This window comes from Triplophysa dalaica, chromosome 1, assembly GCF_015846415.1.
Source record: "Triplophysa dalaica isolate WHDGS20190420 chromosome 1, ASM1584641v1, whole genome shotgun sequence".
Taxonomy (NCBI): domain Eukaryota; kingdom Metazoa; phylum Chordata; class Actinopteri; order Cypriniformes; family Nemacheilidae; genus Triplophysa; species Triplophysa dalaica.
The window spans coordinates 3,204,679-3,228,518 of record NC_079542.1 but is presented as its reverse complement, the minus strand read 5'-3'; the positions used below and the strand labels follow the sequence as shown (position 1 = coordinate 3,228,518).

The 23,840-nt window shown below is 38.1% G+C and overlaps 1 protein-coding gene across 1 annotated transcript; it reads left to right on the top strand.

Moving 5' to 3' along the window:
• Positions 1 to 31: 31 nt before the first annotated feature.
• On the top strand, positions 32 to 21,247 carry LOC130428008 (E3 ubiquitin-protein ligase RNF166). Its single transcript, XM_056755811.1, has 6 exons — positions 32 to 841; positions 9,927 to 10,083; positions 14,318 to 14,430; positions 17,884 to 17,998; positions 18,116 to 18,223; positions 18,349 to 21,247. Exons 1-6 carry the CDS (start codon positions 672 to 674, stop codon positions 18,412 to 18,414), a joined length of 729 nt encoding a protein of 242 aa, XP_056611789.1. The 5' UTR covers positions 32 to 671; the 3' UTR covers positions 18,415 to 21,247.
• The last annotated feature ends 2,593 nt before the right edge of the window (positions 21,248 to 23,840 follow it).

Sequence of the window (23,840 nt, the reverse complement as noted above, 5' to 3'; positions counted from 1 at the left end):
TATATCATTATTTATATCTTCTTGAAAATGTTAAAACGTGGGGTGACTCAAATGTCTTACATTTGTTCATAAAATATTTTGCAAGCAAAATAATAAAGTTAAAGAGAGGCTGCCTGACGTTTTACATTAACATTTAGCCATTAAGCTTTTATCCGAAGCGACTTACAGTGAGCTCAGGGAGCAATAAAGCGACATTTCACACAGGAGCAATAATACAATAAGTATCCAAGTTTATATATATATATTTTAATGTTAACATTTTATATCACTTTTATTTTGCATTAATGTTGTTTTTCAGTAACATGTGTGTAATGTGTAATATATTGCATCCCTTTACGCCATCGGTCTCCGTTCACAGAGCGTAATGTTTGGGAAATGTCGTTCTTTCAACACGTACGCTGCGCAAATGCTCACCGATAAAACTACAACGCCCATCGTCCCCTGCGCGTAATCGGCTCGAAACCGTTCCTTTAAAGCTACCATGTAATGTTTACTTCTACGGAACAACGGCGTGTCCTCCTGTGGTAACTGCACTCAGTCAGATGCTGCATCCGATGCGGTTGAAACCCGTTACTCGCTCGGCCATACGTTAAAGCGCGGAATCCCGTCGGCTGAAGGCGCATCGGGACCGTCGTCGGTGGTTTATCCTGCGCCAGAGCTCGGTGTTCGTAATGGCGATGTTCCGCAGTTTTGTGTCCGCTGCTCAACTCAGACAGCAGCATCAGCAGCAAAATGGAGCCGCTGCAGCCGCACCTGGAGAGAGCCTGGAGAGCCAGTTCTCCTGTCCCATCTGTCTGGAGGTCTACCACAAACCCGTCAGCATCGCCAGCTGCGCCCATACGTGAGTATGATGTTGTTGTTTTTTATTATTTACATCACGTGTTTTTATGCGTTTATAAGAGGGGAATCATTCTGGAGGGTGTGCTTTAGGATTGACATGTATGCATACTTTTCAGTGCGCGATGTTTTAAAGCATGACGTTTTTTTGGTATCTGAGTGTGATAACACACGCATTTCTCACATTGTGTTATTGTTTTTTTTATTATGTTAGCGAAGATCAATTTGCCAGCATCACACTTTTGAGAGAAACAACACCGATGTTGTGTTTACATCCTTTTGTGCTCGCGCGACACCAAAACATCGTTTTTCTTTTGTCAGCTGCGCGATGTTAACATGGATGCTTAATAGTGACATTTTAACCTATGCATTTACCCAATCGTGAGCTTATACTTGTGCATTATATTCTTTTAATATTCAGACTTGGTAGATACACTACAGCAGTCTTCTGGTGTTTTTGGCGTTGTGTTCACGTGACAGCTGAAGAGAACAAAGCGAGAGATGACGCTGAAGTCCGATTCGCAAATCGATCGTTCATTTGAATCGGTTCAGTCGTTAGATTGCCTTTAATTTGTTCACTTGATTGTTGGTGAGTATTACACTTTGTATTTAAACAAATCTTAAAACAGTTCACAGCCCTGTTGAAAACAGAAGCCATCACAGACATTCTAATGCTTTTATAATGAGACTGAAATGGTCTCTGTTGGCGGTATGTCATCTTTTGGATGTAACCATTAAATCCTATTGGAAAACCCGATACATCCTGAAATTTTGCAGGGCGACAATTTTTGTCGAAATTATGTAACACAACAGGGTCAGATTATTACAGAAATAAACATTTAAAAAGCTTTCCTGGAGCTCAGTGGTAAGACTATTGCGTTAACAACGCAAGGTTGTGGGTTCGAGCCCAGATTGCAAATACCTATCTATAGGATAAAGCAATGTAAGTCGCTTAAAAGCGTCTGCCAAATGCATAAATGTAAATGTGAATTGCCTTGATTGGTTATATAGAGGCAGTTTAGCTCATGTGTTAGGTTTGATGTTATTGTGTTCATCTGTTTATTAATAGTACCAAACCAAAAGTCATTCATGCATTTGTTTAATCTCATCAACATGGATTGTGTGACGAATGAAGCTTGTTTTGAAAATCACCGATAAAGCTTTTCAACCGGATGACTGGCGAGAGTGTTATTGGGTTGAGATGGTGTTGAGCACATTGGGACCTCCCCTGCCCTTTTCCTGCCCCTGCCCTTTTACTGCCCCTGCCCTTTATCGGCTTTTTAGAAAACTGACTGTTTGATGAGAGAAACACGGTAACTTCACACAGCTGTTTCACTGCTTACAGATGTTTTATTTCACGTGAATTGATTCAATTTTAGTGTCAAATTGGAATATTAAGTAAGTTGTCAGTAAAGCAGTGTGTTGGTGACAGCTGAAGGCACAATAAAGTGTGAAGTTAGGATTTTTAACATGATAATAAAGAGAAATAAAAAGTACGGAGTAAAAAATATGCAATGCTTTTGTCCGAATTTTCTGGTTTTAGAGGTCTTATTTGTCAGTATGATCATTCAAGATAAATATCCTTACTCGAGGTGTTGCAACATATAATACACCATAGACCATAACTGATATTATAATCTGCGATTATTGTATTATAATAACTCATTATGATAATATAAATATCGTCGTATCAGTATGGTTGACACATTAACATAGTTATAGTGATTATGCGTCGCCCATTTAATATTTTGTTTAAAGAACTACAATAGTTACAAACTTTCTCTTTGCCTTCCTTGTAGTTACAAAATGACATCATTTATAACATCATTTCTTTGATTTCAGTAGATATTGAAGCAATATTGGAATTGTTTTGGCTTCTTTAATCGTGTCGTGAAAATCTTCTGACAGTCCTAATCCTCACCTCTCTTTCGCGAGCCGTATGGTGTGGGATAAGTTACAGACCAAAGATGTTTGTACAAATGCTTCATAAGTCCGTACGGTATATTAGCACTTGTTTTAGTGATGTTTACTTTAGTTTGAGAATGCCGGTTGGAAATCTGTGTTTTATTGTATTTCCGGTTCCATCTGTCGATCATTGTTGCTCCACACATTTATTATTTACATAATCATTTTCTAAAGCACTGGCTGATCTAAAATTGTTATAAAACCGAAGGCTCTGGGCAAATCTAGGTAGGATTCATCCATACTCACAGAGATATAGGTGAGATAGTGGCTCATTGATTGAAGTGGATTTACATAAATAATGTGGGCTGGATTTGGTGATGCTCTCTTCGGCTGTTCTCTAAACTGCCCACACTCGCATGTAAACACTTTAATAGAATGAGCAACGCCACGGCTCATCTCAGGAGTAGGAGGATTTTCCTGAAGATTAATCCTTTTATAGCCTTTGTCCTTTTCGTGTTGCTTTTCTTTATCTTTCAGAGTTATTAATGGCATAAAAAGATTGTGAAGATGCCAGGTTCTGGTTTAGTTTTGCAGATTATATTCTGCCGTTATTATTATTTATCCTCATCATGTTTTACTGAAGGTCTGTTTGTCACACAGAACTGTGGTGTGATTTTATGAGACTATATTTTGCACATGAGTCATATGGACATTTTTGTTCTTTGTTATGCAGAAATGAAAGTTCTTTGTGTACCATGAATAAAAAGAAATCAAACCTTTGTTATATGAGCGACATGAGTGTGACAAAATGTTCTGTTCATTTCTTCGGGAAAATTTGTGTATTTCTTAAACCCTTAATGTCTAATGAAAATAAATATTTAGATAAACTCTCTCTCTCACCTCATTGACACCTGTTACAGCTCGAAGTGGTTTGGTTCAGAGCCCAAAGTATCTGTTTAGCAGATGTTTCAGTTTATTTAAAACACAACTCTTTTTATTTTTTGATTATCTTCCTTTTAAAACCCCAATTTCCTATAAATCTATTGCAGTGTTTTTGTCTGACTGGAGAAGAGTGAATAATATAAGATTTTCCCATATAATAGAACTCAAACAGACCAGGAATCAGAAAAGTGGATCAAAGATTTTAAATGTTATAGTACAAGTCTTCTTAAGTCGTATAGACGTATAGGAACTTTAAGGCGGATGTACGTTTTTAATGTAAGTGCTGATAAATTAATTTCTTTGGCTGCGTCCGAAATTGCAAACTGTGACAGTAGGTACTGAATTTGAATAAGTACCTACCTATCGGCTGTTAAAACAGTACGTTCTATAAAGTATGAGTGGGAGTCGTTTTCATTGGTTTCGGACATACTACGTCCGTCATGTTTTATGGTCATGTGACCCGTATGCTCTTTGACCAAGGACGTATTAAAAACATCCTACAAGTGAGCGTTGATAAAAACATAATTTAGACTCAAGAAATTCATTTATTGGCATGTAGGTTAAAAACAGCGTCCGCCTTGAGGTTTCCCGCGATATTTATTTGATTTACTTTTGAAATTTAACCGTTGCTCAGCTCCAGTGGCATGATGAGGATAGATAAGTGTCCATCCGATCCAGACTTTCTCTGCGGAAATAGTAGACAAACCGGGTATTTCTCGCCTACTGTTTTTTTGCATACTGAGGTTTCGGACATACTTTTCATGTGTCATACTCCTTTTTGCCTACTATATAGTATGGAACTATGCCATTTCAGACGCAGCCTATGTTTTTATCAATGCTCACGTAGAGGTTGTTGTTAATATGTCATGCGGGTCACAGTATGTCCGAAATGTATTCATACTTCTCCCACTTATACTAAACATAGATCAACGTACTGTTTTAAAGGCCAATAGGAAGGTACTTATTCAAATTCAGTATACGTACTTTCACAGTATGTGATTTCGGACGCAGCCTTAGACATTTGTTGTGTTATGGCATTTTCCATTGTGCGTTTATTCTAGAATGGTTTGTTTCTGTAATGAATGCCTGACATGTAATAAAGGCTTCCATGTGTATTAAAAAGCATTTCTGTCACCTCCATATTCCATCTCTCATCGTAAAGGACTTCAGTGCTTTCTCACTCACAGCGTAAAAGTCCCTTTAGACTACTTGCTCCTTTGACTCCTACATTTGTTGTGTTTTTGTGCCGTTATTCAGAAGAAAAGATAGTGTGGTGTCAGATGGCTGGTGTAGAGTCGAGTTGAGATCTGAACGTCCCCATTTCAGTGACAAACTCCAACTCAACACGCTCTGGAGTTCAGAAGCCTGTTGAATTATTCACCAAGAATCCGTTTGTGTTGACAGAGGAGATGCTAGAGATGGTCGAGACTCGAGAGAGAGAGAAATGCTTCAAATGATACACTGTTGAAAAGACTGAATTAATAATTGTACTGTTGCGTTCACTGTTTAAGAACGTCTCCGATGTTTCAAAGTTAAATGGTGTGAAACACGTTTGTGTTTGGTATTATTTGTGTATCTGACCTCGATAACATCATCTCTTCATCTTTCCACTGATAAAAGCATGCAGATGTCTGCTGTCTTCAGAGGAAAATCGTATACAGCTGACAACATGGAAATTCATGTTTGCAAACAGAACGAGAAACAATAATAACATTCACACACCAAGACATCAGGAGGTGAACTCACAGTTCTTCACATCACTACCACTATTCTTCAACGCAAGGCTTGCTTCAGGCAAAGATGAACCATTTTGTTATTTTTTACTCACCCTCATGTCATTCCAACCTGAACTATTCCTTTAAGACACCTTTTCAGAAATGCAGACTGCACATCAAAAAAATGTGGGTCAATTTTGTTTTTACTTGCATTTGAACAAAAGTGCAATAATATTTTTGTTTTGAATCTTTTTTTTTGTCGTTTTGGGAATTTTGTATGTTTGATGGTGTTTAAAAGCTCTTAAATCTCTCCAGTTGGTCGGTTAAGAACAGTTAACCCCATATTTGAGCAGTTGGAGATTTACAGTATGATTATTATTTTTCTTCTGATCGAAAAGTTAGTCAAGATTGCGGTGAAAATTATGGACGATTGTAATGGTTACATTGTCACCCAGAAAATATATGTCCATGTCACATGAAGTGCATTGTGGGATACCGTGTAAAATGTGTTCCCTTATTGCATACTGCTAATTTTTCATATTGTACTTAGTCACCTGAGTATTTTGTTCATATTGACAATTTTTATTTCGTGCACAGAACACAAACTGCATACTATTTTTATTTATTTATTTTAGAGATGCACCGATTTCTCCTCAGATACCGACTATTCAGTGTGAAATTTGGCGATACTGATTCTGAAGATTGAATAAATATTTCTTAACTTTCTGAATGTGACCAATTCACATGAGGATACAGTCACAGAATAAATTAAGAGACCAATTCAGAGACGATTTCAACTGATTTAAAAATATTTCTACTGTTTATAGGTACGTTTTTAGGGAAAATGATCGTTTTTGTTTCATTCAGTGAACTACTGACAATATTTCTCCCAAATTTCAAATAAAACATTTGCATTTATTTGCAGAAAACAAAAACTGGAAAAACAAGTGAAAATAACAGAAAAGATGCTCTGTATTTTTTCAGAACTTAAATACTGCAAAGAAGACGAGTGCATATTGACTTTTAAGCAATACAACAGTCATATTTCTAAATGTATGTAGGAAAAGTTACAAAGTTATTTTTTATGTAATAATCTTGATTTTATCACAGTTTTCATGTCTTGTCATGCTGTCAGTCTTTCACATTTCTGTTGGATGACATTGTCACTCCTGGGGTTCGATTTTGTTGAAATTCGATAGACGCCAGACAGATATGGCCACAATACATCAAGAAATGCTGATTTGAAATTAAAATTTGGAACGGTCTCTTAATTTTTCCACGGCTGTATATTAATATTTGAACATGATACTGGTGATGTTTCTTAACATTTTCTAAACACCGAGCACAAATCTATACACTGAGCATTTTTCGTTCCTCTTTTGATTGACAGGATGCCGATTATTGGCCGATATGTCCGTGCATAAATTTGTTTATTTTCTGAAGTTTATACTGTTACATAGTGCTGTTTGAGGAAACCGAGTCTAAAGAGGTTCGATTCCAAGTCAAGACCGAGTCCAAATGAAACGGTTGAGACAGAGACGGAAAAAAGATGATCAAATTAGGTCTTTTATTACTTTAGGTAAAGCAATTTCACCAAAGTCACATAAAGCAGAAGTGCAACTTCAGAGGTTCAGTCTTCTTATTGTAGTGTAACATTCACATTATGGGCTGCCAATGGAAATAGTTCTCATTCTCAGCTTGTTGACTTCAACTGCATTGAATCAACATCACTTTTGCAACCGCAATTAATGTTGAAAAAAAGTTTCAACAAACCATCACAATTTTGATCAGTATTTGCTTTAGTTGAGTTTTTGATTCTTGTGTTTTATTGTTTCCATTCATCCATTCCAAACCATCCATTGGGATCAGCTGATAATGATTGTAGTCTTTGTGCAGTTACCAAAATGATTGCTCATGAGTTTGTGTTATTGATTTATGAGTATTGTGTGACACTTCAGTGTGAGATTAATTTACGAGTATTGTGTGAGATTAAAGCACTGGTTTGGTTTATTACGCGTCCTTGAATTGACAGAAAATATGCACACACACACAAAAAAAACCTTTAAATTGGTGAATAAATCAGACATCAAGAGTCGGTGTATGAAACTCAACAACAGCGACGATTAACAAAAGAAAGCTTCATGCTGCACGGCATACTGGGTAACATCTAGAGACAAATATCATTCATGACTCCCAGAATCCATTGCAGTTCATCTGAATAAATCTGATGATTGTCACCATTGTTGAGGCTTGTATGATGAGTGTTGATGTCAAGAAAACTTTTGGTTTCATTTGGCACAGTGTCTAAAAGCTGGTATACACTACAAGACTTTTGCTCAGGGTTGGTTTCCCGAAACCTTCGTATCGCTACGTCGCTATTAAGGATATAGCGTTACCACTCTTAAGGTACAATTTAAGAATGACGTAGCGTTAAGAAGGTTTCGGGAAACCCAGCCCAGAACTTTGCCAAGATTTTCAGTCTTGAGTTGTTGCAGAAAGTCTGCGCCAGTCTGCAGATTACCATGTGTTGTTTTCTACGCAAACGTTCAAAAAGTCTGCAACTGAATGATGTCTAGTCTTTAAAAATCTGTTTAGATTTTAAAAGTCTTGTAGCGTATTCCAGCCTTTACAGCCTTAAACATACAGTATATGCTTCATAAATGGTTTTGTTAGGAAAGAGAAAAAAATCAGAGACCAACTAGAACATTGGGCGAGTCCAATGACCAAGTCCGAGTGCAGATACCAACGAGTCCAAGACGAGACTACAGAAAAACGTCTCAAGTCTCAAGCTCTACAGCATTGTCAGATTCCCATTCAGTGATGTATTCGGGCTCTGATTCTCCTCATGTTTACAGACCAGTAGATCCTTCTTTCTCCTGAGGCAAGAGATCATTAAGCTGAGAAAAACACTGGGATTGTAGAGAAAGAAAAGGAAGACCGGACAAGCCTAACTCTCAATCACCACCTGTTTTCATTTTCTCTGCTAAACTCCAGCACAACAGGGCAAGACTGACGCATGCTGCTCAAATGTACACCTTTAAATAAAATGATCTGCCAAACGCACTGCTGTCAATTTTAAACAAGAGTGATGCTAAAAGCAGAACATGGCACATAACAACACATTTGCTCCAGAAACGGGGTCAACTCACACCAAATGAAATATTCTGACACACATGATGTGACTTTTTTCTTTATGTGTTTTTAAATGATACGTTGACATTTAAGCATTTGGCAGACCATTTTATCCAACGCGACTTGCAATGCATTTCACTATACATTTGGATTGAACCCATAACCTTGGAGTTGCCAATGGCAAGATTTAAAAATAAAGGACATTATAATAGCAATGATGTGTTAGTTATTGAAATCTATCATCTATTATGTTAACATGTATGCATTTGGCCGACATGTTTATCCAATAATAAACGCACAACCTTTGGGATGCTAATCTGTATTAATTGAACTACAGAAACGCATCTGTTGAATGTTAAAAAAGCATTTTAAGTTCATCTCTCCCTTTCGTGTCAACCTGTGAATACTTTTTCTTTTTTTTCTTCTGTGGTTTGTGCTTCCTGCGTACGTGACCATAACTCAGCGGTGCCAAATCCAGATGTTTCATCATCACAGCATCACGCATCTCTCACATGAATGAACCTTGCAGTGACTTTAACAGCGGTTCATTCCCCATGAGTCAGTCACTTCTGTAGATGCTGATGAAGCGACTCTCGCTTGGCCCTGGATTCGACAGAGCCATAAAACACAAGCATAAGTCTGGCGATAAAACCCGGAGTGATTCATCGCTCCTGCGCTCCTATAAAGTCTCGTCTCATCCGTCAGAGAGGTGACAGATCTGCCACGGCGACTTCACAGCCCTTTTCTTCCCCGATGTTTCCGTGTATTGAGATTCTTTGCTGAGTCACGCTAGAATGAATTGTGCTGGTCCCGATGGTGCGATTCGTCAGCGTTTGTGTTCTGTGCACCAGCCAGAGAACCTTTTATCAAAACTAAACCACCTCACCTGAGACTTTAACAAGAAGTGGCATAACCTACTGAGAATTGTGTTCAGGTCACATTTCATCCAAATATTGAAAGAACCGGTAAACGTTTACTTTGAGAACGATGGGAATTGCACAAAAATGCTGAAGTATGATGTCTGCACGCACAAGTGTGTATTTAAAAGTGTCTTTTGATTAGGGCTGTCAAACGATTAATCACGACTAATCGCATCCAAAATAAAGGTTTGTGTTTACATAATACTTGTCGGTGTACGGTACATAATAATTTTGTATTTTAAAGCACATTCAAATACATGGATATAGATAAAATAAAAATAAAAAAAATCATTTATTATAAATTGAATTAACACAAACGTTTATTTTGGATGCGATTAATCGCGATTAATCATTTGGCAGCCTGATTTAATATTTCTTTGTGTGAGGTCTGTTTACTGTTTTTTTGTTCTTTGGCCACTACACAGCAGCTCAGGTGACAGCATCTCTAATGTGTTTTGTTCATGTGTGTTGATAGTTTCTGTGGCGACTGTCTCCAGCCGTGTCTGCAGGTCACATCACCCCTCTGTCCTCTCTGCCGCATGCCCTTCGATCCAAAGAAAGTGGACAAATCCTCCAGCATGGAGAAACAGCTCTCTTCATATAAGGCCCCGTGCAGGGGCTGCAGCAAAAAGGTGATTTAAAGCAATCCAAACACCAATCCGGCTGTCAAGCTGTTTCATTGACATGGGAACCACCTGTTAAACGTACTAAAGTGACAATTTAATGCTGAATGAGATGACTTGGGTTTTCACAGATTGAGTCATGTATCGCTCTTTTAGTAATGTAATTTCCACAAAACCAGTCATAAGGTTCAGTTGAGATTTATTCATCACCCGAAAGGTGAATAAATAAGCTTTCCATTGACGTATGGTTTGTTGGGATATAGGACATATTTGGCCAACAATTTCAGGAATCTGAGACTGCCAAAAATCTGAATATTGAGAAAATCACCTTTGAAGATGATAATCAGAGGCGCGGTGGCAGACCATTGCTAGGAAGAAACAGGTTTATTTTACTGCTCTCTGAGGGCTGACCGCTGTTATGATGTTGTGGAGAGTAGACGAACCAGAAAGCAGAAATTGAGCTGCAACAACGAATCGATAAAATCGATAAAAATCGATTACTAAAAAAGTTGTCAACGAATTTTATAATCGATTCGTTGTGTCGCGCGACGCGGAGACGTTTGATTATTTAAAAAAAAAATGTGAGCGCGGAGCGGAGTGAACACACTCTGTCTCTCTCGCGCACTGATGCTAGCAGAGTTCGGCGCATCATAGACAGGGCGGAGCAAAAATAAAATAAACGAGCGGAGGAAAGATACATGGCGGAGGCAGAGAAATCCGCGCGACCCAAGTCATCCAAGGTGCGGGAGCATTTCACACTAAATAAACAGAAAAGGTGTGTTAACTGCAAAATATGCAAAAGCGACATGGCGGGAGCAACGCGGCAATGATCCAGCACCTGAAACGCAAACATATTGGAGTCTTTAATGCGGAGTTCAATAGCAGGTTAAGTCACTACAGATTCCATAATTTGAGGTGTTTTTTCAGAAAACAAGACATACATTTTTATGCTTTTTCATGTGTCTAGTACATGTTTCCTGTTTCTTGATTTAATACGTCCTTGATTTTTTTTATATTTGGACTGACAACAGGACAAAACTACTACTAGGTTAGAAAAGCAATTTTTGCAGTGTATATTCTGTGCTTTGTCCCATATAGGTTATTATTGACAAATATATTTGTGTGTGTTGTACTTTTTAATTTAATTTTAAAGTTCTTTTATAGCACTCGGTCATCTTAAACTGTGTTTAAATTAGTGGTGGGCCGTTAACGGCGTTAACGCCGTTAACGCAGTGAGACTATTATCGCGCGTTAAAAAAAATGTCGCCGTTAATCTATTCTCAAAGTTGGGTTGGGAGCTGGGTCTATACTACGCAAGCTATGATGACTTTCACCTTGATATTTTAGCGCGGATGTATACCAGCTTAACTGCACTGTACGGGGCGAGAACGAGATTTTTCAACACGCGTGATTCGCGTCATTCGCGGAAGCAGAAGCCGCCTCATCATCTCATAACCAGGGCTTCATTCGCGTCCTTAGCGCAGCCTCATCATCTCATGACCAGGGCTTCATTCGCGTCCTTAGCGCAGCCTCATCATCTCATGACCAGGGCTTCATTCGCGCGATTCGCGCAGCAAGTAGGTCTATTGGCTCTTTTCATTAACATATAAATCACTCGCGCTTGAGGCGCCATTCGCGTTTGGTCTGAACACAACATAACGTTACTGTGAAATTACCGCATCATACGTGACGTGCTAACATGCTATGAAGCCGCCGGGTTTGCTTCAGGGAATATTAATTTTTAAGAAGCTTCCCAATAGAAACATCGACAAGACTAAGGTTGTTTGCACCTTGTGCAATGCGGAATTGGTTTAAAAAAAAACACTTTCTCTCAACAGGTAGTGGTCTAGCTTTAGTTGAAACCAGTAACTTTGTATTGAGATCTAATGCATTATGGCTCCTGTATGACACATCTCTTGTTGCTCCCTCACTCTTTGTAAATCGCTTTGGATAAAAGCGTCTGCTAAATGACTAAATGTAAATGTACTGTAGGAGCTCTTCCAGTCTCAAGTACCACCTAAACGGAAATCATCCCTTAGCTAATGCGGAAGTAAACACAAGTTCATCTTATTGAACATAATTTAATTTTCATCACCAATTATCATAGTAGAACAGCTTTCTCAAGCAGTTTGTGATGCATTTTGGAAACAGGAGATGAGCCCCTGGTCTAATGCGCCACCTGGCTTGAGAAACCCGTTCTCAAAGACTTACTTTTAGTCATTATTTGGGTAGCACACATATTCTGAATGCCTTCGGCAGAATTCAAATGAGCCATTTTAATCTAGATTAATCTAGATTAATCTTGGAATTAATCTAGATTAATCTAGATTAAAAAAATTAATCTATGCCCACCACTAGTTTAAATGTGGTGTATAAATCAACCTTGCACTTATCACAATGATGGTAATGATTTAATGAACAAGCTTCAAGTGAATTTGAGAGAGAGTTTGTGTGTTTGTCAGAGTGAGAGTTTGTGTGTGCATCTGCAAAAGTGTGTGCATCTGCGAGTGTGTGGGTCTGCAGTGTAGTGTAGAGAACACGTTCTTACATTCAAACAAATCCTGTTAAATTTTCTGATTTGTATTGTTCTTTATTTTTTTATAAACTATTTATTGGTCTGGCAGCTCAGGAGGCACTTTTATTTAAAAAAGTCTATATATTTGGCAGATGTAAAGCATACATGTGTATGTTTTTTGTGTTAGTCCGTTTTTATTTGATTTGATTATTATTATAACAGCTCAGGGATGTTCAAGGAACAACATGTTTGTGCACTTTCTAAAGATTTTAGTTCTGTTTTTGAATAAAGGGTTGGAAATGAATGCTTTTCTTGGTTTTTGTTTTTATCCGATTCATCGATTAATCGAAAAAATTATTTACAGATTAATCGATTATTAAAATAATCGTTAGTTGCAGCCCTAGCAGAAATTCTAAGCTCTTTATAGAGACCAAGATTATCTTATCTAGCGAAACGTTCGGTCATTTAGAAAAAACATAAAAATGTGTATGTTTTATAAACAAATGCTCGTCTTGCTCTGTTCAGCAATGCGTGTTCATGACTTCACTTAATACGTACAACACGTTTAACTTGTAAACACCGACTCGGACCTACAAGCGTGACCTTTTCAACGTATTTACGTATTTTGTGAAGTCAACACATTGCAGAACAGGGCTAGCATTTGTGTTTATAAAGCATATACTTTTATTTTTTAGGACCGATGGATTCACTAGATAAGACCATTATTCATCATCTGGTATGGTTTAAAGCCCTTTGAAGCTGCAATGAAACTGTAAATTTGACCTTCAACTGTTTGGAGTCCATTGAAGTCCACTAACCATCAAAAACCTTTATTTCTTTTCTACTAAAGTAACAAATACATAAACATCTTGGATGACATGGGGGTCAGTAAGTGATCTAGTGATCTGAAAAGTAAACTAGTCCTTTAAGTGGGTAAATCTCAAAGAGTGGTGCAAATTTGTAGGTGTGTTTGCGGCCATTTTTATTTGCGATTTAGCTGCATCCACTCACAAATGGATCACAAAAGTAACATATTTACGGTATAGGAAATTTACAAAAAATCTTCATGAAACATGACCTTTTCTTGATATCCTAATGATTTTCGACATAAAAGAAAGTCAATCATTTTAACCTATACAATGTTTTGTTGGCTATTGCCACAAATATTCCCGTGCTACTTATGACTGGGTTTGTGGTCCAGGGTCACAAATGTATTCATTGGAGTTATTTTGAGTAATTGTTAGAGTTTCCATGACTCCTGCGGGCCTTTAAAATCACTTGTGAAAAATTGTGTGCAGGTTTATCATAACTGTGGGAGCCTTGTAGAATTCTTGTCCTGTTTAAATAAAAAGATCACAAAGTAAATTTACTTCAATTGTTAAAGGCCTTTATTACATGGCGCTCTGGAATACTTGATTGGGCAATCACTACATTCGAATGTCAGATATTCCAAGATAACAACTGCTCAAAACGAATAACACAATGGCAACCCGGATGCTGCAAATCATTTTGACAGGCACAGTTTAATAATACACAAAAGTTACATATCTTTTAAAAATAATATGGACAAATAATTCAACCGTTGTACAGACTGCCAGCTGTTATCACAGAATAACCCTCTTCAGTGTCCGTGTTTATTTTTGCAATAAAGACTGCCTCACTGTACATCATCCTTTACTTGATCGCTGTGTCGACATCTTTCATAATATTTTCTCTTCTGAACTTTAGGTCACACTGGTCAAAATGAGGTCACACATCTCCTCTTGCACAAAGGTTCAGGAACAGATGGCCAACTGCCCAAAGTTTGCGCCAGTGGTCCCCACCTCACAACCCATTCCCAGGTAAACATCATCACCATCTGCATGTCCACATTGACACAAAGATGTTGATCAGTGACCAGGCCAAATCTAGAATCTTATCTATGAGTTCCTATTACTCGCTGCACCTGGTTAGGACACATCGTACCGCAAATGCGAATTGTGTTTCTTTCTCCTTCCTCTAAAGAGCATCCGATTCCACATGACTCAAGTGAGACGCGGTCTTATGACTCACGACTTTCTGAAGCTCTCGCCGCAATCTGAAACAAGCCAACGTGAAATGATATGTATCCAGGACGCGCTTGGTTCTCAAGAGACGCATTCTTCTCTTTAGGCCTGCACACAGATGCACTCAGATCTAGAGATGTCAAACTGATGTCTGAGAGCTGTAGACAGACACTGGATGCTTTACGGAAAGGAAGCCGATAGAAGTCCAGTTGTGTGCGTGTTTGTGTTGTGATTCGCTGTTTCTTTGAAGCTCTGGAGGAAGAGATCTGTAAGAATTCATGAGCTCTTCAAAGTCGAGCGTTTTGATGTTTTCTCAGGGCGGCGCTCTTGCATCATGACTGTTTATCGCAGCCGTTGTGGTAACGCTGCACAAAAGTGTGGAGTCATGCACGTCATGCAAACCCATACGACGTCCTGAAGACGCTTCCTGACTTACACTGAGGTGTTAGGACAGGCTGGTGTTGTTGTGATACTTAAGAGTTAGCGATTTGATGTAAAATTATTTTAGGGGTGTAAAGCAAAAGCGTAAACAAAAGATGAAGTAAGTACTTTATGTTGAAGTGCTATGCTGACTTCTTTACAATATGACGTTTAATCCTATTGGTTGTGCTACCTACATGTGACTTGTGTCAGCATATGTAATGTTTATGTGTTTTTTATAATTTTTTTATTTCAACTATTCCTTAAAACTATATAAACTATTCAGTTTTTATTAATGTACATATAGCAGGTTTATTGAAACCTTTAGTGGCTTAATTTTTTTTACACGATTCATGAATTGAGTCTTTCGCTAAACCCCTGGGCAACATTTTGCGTTATGGACGTGACATAAAAATGCTCAGAGATTGAATATGTTACGATTATATTGAACTATCTGTTTATATTTTACTAAACTATTGTTGATCGAGGCTAAACATCAAAAAATGTCAGTCTATGACAAAAAATTATATTTAAAAAAAAGGGAAATAAACATGCGTTATGGATGTGACAAAAAAAGTCAAGTGTTTGGGAGACGATAAACTTTGTAGGATTTCTGTAAAATAAAATGCACAATCCTGAAGCAATAATACCCAATAAATGGATAATTGATGCTTCTTTATAGAACATCAAATAGTTACTTTATATTCATTTTCATGTGTCCATTTATGAGGAATATGAAGCGTTATGGATGTGACAATCCTGAAAATGGCTCTTACCTGACTATGAAAAATCATGCCACCAAATGTTCAAATCTGTGTTCTTACCATAGTAAAAACCGCTGGTAAAAACATTTTTTTTTTCTGTTGTAAGGTTGACATTTTCACGCCATTGCCCCCCTACCTTATTCTGTATGTAGGTTTAAGATTTAGGAATGAATTTGGGTGACGCACGTACGAAAATGAAGCCAGGTATTTGGAGGAAAAGTTTTTGAAAAAAATGGCGGTGACCTCATCCAAACATGCTAAGAAAATAAATTATTTAGAATTTTGTGCACAAAGGTAGTGTGCTGCTTAAAGTACCCGTGAACCTGAAGTTGCGATTGTTTTCAGACAGGCACACAGGTTCATACACACCCACAGGGATAAAACACGACTCCACATGCACAGAGCACAAACAACACATTTTGTGTATTTTTTTTATTAACAATTTTTTTATTAACTTCTGCATCGCATGCAAAGGATTACGGGTTATTGTCGTCTGCTAAAGTTACTTATGCTTCAAAAGTGGACATCCCATGACGATGTTACATAAACAATTGTCTCGGACTTGCTCTTGATGGTGTGTGATAAGGGTTCAGATTCTTTGCTGGTTTTATTTCTCAGTGGTCATGCTATTTGAGCTCTTAACTTTTCTCAGCTTCATTTATTAATCCAGAGACGTCTCCGTCTCTTCAATTCTCTGTGCTGTTTAAAGATTGGTCAAATATGAAAAGGCTTAGGAGGCAAACATCTTTCAGGGTGTTAAAATGGCATGACTGGTGTTCACCTGAAGGTCAAAAATCTGCCGACTGTAAAGATAATTTATTTGTGGGTTTGTATGGATTTTATTTTCTAATGGCTTATCCATCAAATGTATCCAAGGCAAAAAATAAACCCGAGGAACATTCTTTTGGGGGGGTTGGTAAAATGTAATTTATTTTGTCAGTACAGATCGGTCAATGATAATATAAACCTAAGGTTGTTAAGCTATGAAAAATGTTTTGGAACAAGCCACAATCAAAAAGTTTTGCTAGAAATTATGGATACAGTAAAACAAATCAAATCTTTCTACAATCTCAGCCAATTTGGATTTATTTTGTTGTAATTATTATACAGTGTGTTTTATGTCACAGAAAGTTCTTTGATCTGTTCTTAAGCATTTGCAATATTCATAAGAGCACAGATGAGTTTGTTACGTAACTACTGTTAGATTTGCTGTGTAACATTGTATAATAGCTTTCAATAACAACATTAACAAACATTATGGTGTTATGCTAAACACGCGCTGACCTAAATTCTTAATGAACCTTTGCATGTCCTTCAGGCTGCCACTGTATTTTCTATAGAAAGACATTTCCATTTGAACGTGCACCTGAATGTTTAGTGTTGTTAACGCCGTATGCTAACAACTTCATAATATAATGAAAAGCGTTTCACATATTGAAAAGCAATTAAAGGTGCAGTTTGTAACAATTTTGCAGCAAAAATCCTAAAACCACCAGGCTAGTGTTATATATTTTGTTTAGCTGTACTTGCAATATCTTAAATGTTTCCAACTACTTGTAAATTGTGAGGAAATGGCCAGTTTTAAACAGTGACACGGGGCTTTTCAGTCGCCTGTCAATGGCGTCATATCCGCGTTCCCCTTTGTTACCGCCTTTCAAGACGTAGAAACCGCAAGACATGAGTGTCGTGGACAAATGCGGAAGTAGTGTCTAACATTTAGTTAGCCACTAGCTTTTTTCGAACAGTCCATCATTTATGCACCACAATTTGTCGCAACATTTATAAAATATTAACTCATCCGCTAACATGATTTCTCGTTCCCGTCTGATTGATGACCGTCAGCGGTCGAGTTTAAGACAACAGATCCCATCATTCCATGCGCCTTCACCGCGCCATCAAGTAACACTATTGTTGTTGTTTTGATCGTGCGCCCTCTAGTGGCGTTTTTTTACAAACTGCACTTTAACAAAGACGAGTTTGTGTCATAAACAGTACCTTTAAAGACCCCTAGGGGTGTTCAAATGTATGTATTCATGTTAAATGATCTTCTTATTACCGTCAACAGCAATATTCCAAACCGTTTCACATTTGTGTGTCCGTTCTGTGGTGCCCGCCACCTGGACCAGCAGGAACTAGTGAAGCACTGCATGGAAAACCATCGCAATGACCCCAACAAAGTTGTGAGTTTCAATTACCTAGTAGTGGATCCCTTCCGTGAGTAAGATGTTCAGATAAAGTGTGCGTGTGCTTATTATTATCGCGGGTAGAACAAGTTCTCCTGTGGCTTTTGTTTTTAGGTGTGTCCAGTTTGTTCTGCGATGCCCTGGGGCGACCCGAGCTACAAGAGCTCTAACTTTCTGCAGCATCTTCTCCACCGGCACAAGTTCTCCTATGACACATTTGTGGTGAAATACACACAGCATTGATCCTCAAATATGCGTGTAACCTTCTATTGGAGACAGGTCAAGTTCTTGACAGATTTCATGCGATACACAACCTAACGTGTGTGTGTGTGTGTGTGTTTTCGCAGGACTACAGTATTGATGAGGAAGCAGCACTTCAGGCCGCTCTGACCCTTTCCCTGTGTGAGAACTGAGCGTGACATCCACATCCCCAAACTTCATCTATCGAACGTTCAGTCGTCATCTGTCTGTTTCCTCCATTCCTCCCGTCATTCTACCTCTCTTCTGCTCCGTACTTCTGGGCTTCGCCCCCCCTCTGAACACTTCAGCAGACATGTCACTTCCTGTGCCGTAGATGGAGGGGCTTCTGCTCGTTCATCATCGCCATAACTATCAAAAGCATTTGAACGTGCACACAAATAGCCAGAAAAATGGAGATCGATTTCATTGTGCTTGTTTGTGTTCTTCCTTATTTCTCTGTATCCAGATTACGGACGGATTGCACGGACGGGCACAGATTTTTCTTTGAATTGAGGTCAAGGGTAGGTCACTTAAAACCGTACACGCTTATCTCCTTGAACCAGAAGACGAACGGCGTGTGTCCAAATCTGATGGTGTCCATTTTAAAGTAACGATAAAGCTTGATTTAAAGCTTCAAAATTTGTCAAGAAAAATATAAGATGGGTTTAATTTATTATGGGGTGAGCTGTCCCGTTAAAATGGACCGAGTTGAGTTCGATTGGCTGTGCTTTGGTAGAGCTCTCATCTCTAGGTAATACCAATACAGAAAAGAGAGGACGAGAGACATCTTCAGTATCATTTCTGGATCTCTCAAAGGCCATTTTTAAAGCAGACTTGTTGCGAATACTTGCACTCGTCACACATGTTCCACGTGTCTGAATTGTAGTCTTGACGTTCTTTTATGCTTCAATAACAGATTATTGAGTACATACTCCGCTCTTCACTTGCTACAGTAATATTTTCTATGGAACATCAGATAAGATAAAAATGTATATTTTTGGAAAATGTTTCCCTTTTCAATGGTGCGCTGATTATAGGACCGTATGCTTGGAAATATGTGCAGAATCAGTTTATCCTTTAACGTGTGAATCGGTTCATCTGTGTGTCGCTAGCTTGTGCTGCCTTCAAGCTCGTCTGGAAATTTCGCTGGACCGTTTCGTATTCATATAGTCTCCCTGTCAGATTAGTCACAAAGACATCAAGTTTGTTAGCAGCAATAGTGTAACACATTTTTTAAGACTCTTTATAACTTAGTGTTTTATTCAAAAGTCAGACTGAAAGTCCGTCCGTGTTTGTCATCTCATAAATCTGATAATTCCAGTGTGATTTGAAGGCAGCACAGATGTGAGGAAACTTGACAACCTCTAGAACAGAAGTGGACCATTGTGCAGTTCTTATGTTTGGCCACTAGGTGACGTTAAAGGTTTAGGGACAACAGTGAATCTCAACCCTGCCTGTTTCACCTAAATCAAGTCTGACTGTCTCTGTGGTCGAGATGAATCAGGTGTTTGATGAGGACACGTCTAAAACGTGCTCCAGGACAGGGATGAAACGTTATTCAGAGATAATTCACCGGCTATGTTCTGAATGGACTACTATCATACTATTTCTGTCAAAAGTATGTATACTGTGTTCAGTACGCAATGTTTTCTGAAAGCTTAGAAGAGATAACCTGATGACCCATCCCTACCCTAATGTGCAATATATAGCAGTGCACATTCTGAGGATGTTGTTTCCCAGAATGCAACGCTCTTAACTTCATTTCAACTAGATGAGCTGGATGTAGGTTTGATGTGGTTCAGTCAAAACTGAACACACGTTTCACCAAATGTTTTTGACGCCATGTGAATTCAAACGCCACTGGTGTCCCATAACCAAATCTCTTTACGTCGATTTGGAGTGAAAGACTTAAATTTACACTTGGCACAAAGTTGGTATTGAATCTTTTGAATGTAGATGATATGGATCACTTTTTTGACTGCCAAACATTGAGACATTTAAACATAAAATCAGATTAATGTAACAGCAGTTTTAAAATGATCATTTGATATCATTCCGCTTTAATAGTATTTATTTTGCTTCTTCTAATATCTGCCAGTGCAGTGTTGAGCATAAAGTTAGTATTTCATTAAGAACATAGCCTCTTTCTTTCAGATTGATCATTACTGGTGTATAGTTTCTGTCCTTTGTTTGTACGAAGACCTGCGTCGGGATGCACGGATCTGTGATATTATGTTTAGGATTTGAAGAACATTTGCATCGATTCCTGTAATTTCCCTGGTTAGGTAGATATGTTTGATGCTGGTGCATCATTCCATGTTTGATATGGCTTTGATAGTTTGTCCGATGTAGGGGTTTTGGTATCTTTACGGACCAGTGGAAGACCGTTTGGGATAGAAAACAATTATACAAATGATTTCAAACAAACATCTGTGTTACATAAGAGAGTTGTCGTTTTTAGTACTATTCGTACTAATAGAGACATTGTGGTTATTTCCTTTTCGTGAATTTATTTGGTCAAGGTTAAGCGTGTCACAATCATTCTGATCTAAAGCTCCACAGTTCTCGATCGGTTCGGTTTGGAGAGATTCAGCTTGACTGAGTTAAAGATATGTGAACTTTGTGACGGTCTTTCACTCTCATGAATATCTTGCAGTCGGTTTCTAATCATTTAGAAGGTTCAATGTGTAATCACTTAGAGTGATCTTCTCTGTCTGCTTTTCTTAAAGCCAGAGTAGAGTGCGTACTGATTTCTTTACACTGTGTCCTAACCAGGCGTGATGCGACTTGACGTTTAGACTCCTACTACTCCTAACTAGTTATGACAAGCAACGAGACTCGCTATTTTGTAGCTTGAAATTCAGAGTCCAGGAAGTATTATAAACTCTGTATAGACCGTTGTTAACCACCACGCAAATGTGTAGGGCCCATCAAGATTGGGGGGCCCCCCTAGTGGCTACAAGCGGTAAAATCATGTGACGCTTGATTGAGCGCACGTATGGAAGCGGCAAAGCGAAAGAAGCAAAAGAATAGAAATCGAATACTCAATTTACGAATATAGCAAAACAATGCTATGAAAAGAAACATGAAAAGAAGAATCTTGCACCTTTTACTTTCTTACAGCTAAAATCATCTGTGTCAATCTGAATAAAACAAAGGACCTTTCACCCCAAAACCAAGAAGGTTTATTCTTATAACAAACTGTAGAGAGTTTTGTGCCGTTATTTGGTTCAACATAAAATAAATCCAGTTTATATTTGTACGTATATATGTCTCATTAATTCCATGTGCTCAATACTAATGTGCAATTCAAACTAAAATGTTAGGCAATGTGTCTCTGTGCCTCAGGTCTTAACTTTGCTTAGGGCCCCCAAAATGCTAAACACACCAGCATACACAACTTCACATTTCTAAAGCTTTCATGACACTTGTGTGAACGCTCAGACTTCTTGAAGGACTGATGTGTTTGCTGGAAACGTCATGTCCCATCTGGTTATGACACAGTACTCGATGTCTTTTGTCCTTTGGCGTATGTTTGTACCCAACAGTGGTCCATTCAATATTGTTTAGGGTCTTCTGGATATTTTAGGAATGTCCTTGTTGGTATTTATTAGAAGTTAAAAGGTGTATACAGTACTACATAGAGAGTATCAGAAATCCCAGATTCAGTCTTTTGTAAGCGTGGTGTATATAAGAAGCGGGATTTGATTGAAATTGCTGCATTTTTTTGTGGCTTGCATTGAAATCGGGGTTTTAGCTGAGAAGCATGTTAAAAAAACATCGCACTTTAAATAACTCAAATGTCTTTTGATGATCCAGTAGGAATTTTGTTCCAGTTATTTAGTATTACGAATTGCCAAGTGTGTTTTACATGAGTTTGTCGTGTCTTTCTTATGTGATGAAGGTAACTCTGTGTTCGGCAAAACAATGAATCGTTTATTTCACATTATTCAGAAATGCTGTCACTTTTCCGTGACGATGAGTAATATTGTATTAGCATGTAGGCGCAAGAGCAACAGCGGCGAAATGAACTCGCCTCAAACGTTTGCTGGAGATTTTGTGAGTAGTTGCCAAACAAACATGTCCTCTTTCGCTGCCATCGTGTTTGGCTTCTTTTACACGCCCGTCAGTATTTTATGATCGCGCACTGACAGAATGAGGATAATCGGTCAGTTGCGATGAAATTGAGTAGAAAGTAGAAAACGACAATGATAATTGACTTTCTCCTGTTTTTACTTGATGTTTTTGACTTGTCTAAATATCTCGCTCAAACAATATTCATGTGCACAGCTGTAGCATAGTTTGTTGTTTTTTTTAAAGTGAAACTTTTGATATTGTACAACACCGCTCTCCAGTTCTGATGACCTTTGAGAATGACCTTAAGATGTATATTTTTCACTCTTTTTGTATTGTAACATCAATGCATACTGTCACTGTCCGCATTTCTCCAGTTGGTCAACAGCTGTCCACCAAGCAACATGGACAATAAAGGATGGCTTGCGATCTGTCCGTATAATGAAGTCATCACACAAAAAAAACTCATAAGTGAGCTAGAACCCAATGAAGTACTGTAGTGACATTTGGAGTACTTTGGAATTGTAAACGTTGGATGCTTGATTTGCTGGCACACTGTGGCTTTAACACAACAGTGATGTGACCGTGAATTCTGGGAAACTCGGACAAAGAGTTTTCAAACATTCCTGAAATGGGAGTCTGCGTTTTTGTGTGGGGGTTAAGTCTTCAGGCTGAAACTGCTGAGTTGTAAAAGACGCCCAAAATGTCCCTGTGCAACCGTCGCTGGACAGCAGGAGCTGTCGGGTCGGGCCAGTGTTTGTTTGTGTGCTCCATGTGATTATGCATTATAAATAATAATGAGATAACAATAATAACAATGCTGAGCGTTCGGATGTTAATGACGGTGTGCATTTTTGAAGCTGTAATACTGACTGAGGTTTAATAACATACTTACAGTGTATTTGTAGCAGTTTTCCCTTAAATAAACACTGATGCACCCAGCTTTCATGACCTTGTCTTTTGTGTAAACATCATTAATGGGAAATGTGTGTCATTTTTTTGGTAGGATCTATTGACAGAAATGCAATAGGCCTACACATAACTATGTCCTCAAAGGATCTTGCATAATGAAGAGTAGGGATGTAAGGATGCCCTCAGCTCGCGATGCGATTTAATTTACAGAATAAGTTAAGGAAGATTTAAAATGAACAACTGCCCTTTTATAATTTCTCTAATGCTGCACAATTCTTTTTAAAAAAAATATATATTTAATGTCAAATAACGAAACTAAATGGCAGTTTTAAAACAAATTCCAAATCAAATCAAAAATGAATAATACAAAAATCTCTTTAATATAAACAAACCCATTCCTTTGTGCTTTTCATAACTTTATTAAGAAATGTCAGCAGATCCACGTTTACCAAGTTTGTAGAAAAACACAGTCGTCACATATTATAATCGATTTTCAGTTACGTCGTATAGACTGACCAATTGACAACACGGCACGTGCACTCTGAATCCAGCGCTCGTTTGTTGAAAATAAACAATATTTTTAATACTTCTTCTTTAATATTGTGTAATTATG

Excerpts from the sequence above, each read along its gene's own strand:
- LOC130428008 (XM_056755811.1), top strand. The coding sequence starts at position 672 with ATGGCGATGTTCCGCAGTTTTGTGTCCGCTGCTCAACTCAGACAGCAG. Across the intron at positions 842-9,926 it reads ATCGCCAGCTGCGCCCATAC|TTTCTGTGGCGACTGTCTCC; the intron begins GTGAGTATGATG and ends GTGTGTTGATAG. Across the intron at positions 14,431-17,883 it reads ACCTCACAACCCATTCCCAG|CAATATTCCAAACCGTTTCA; the intron begins GTAAACATCATC and ends TACCGTCAACAG.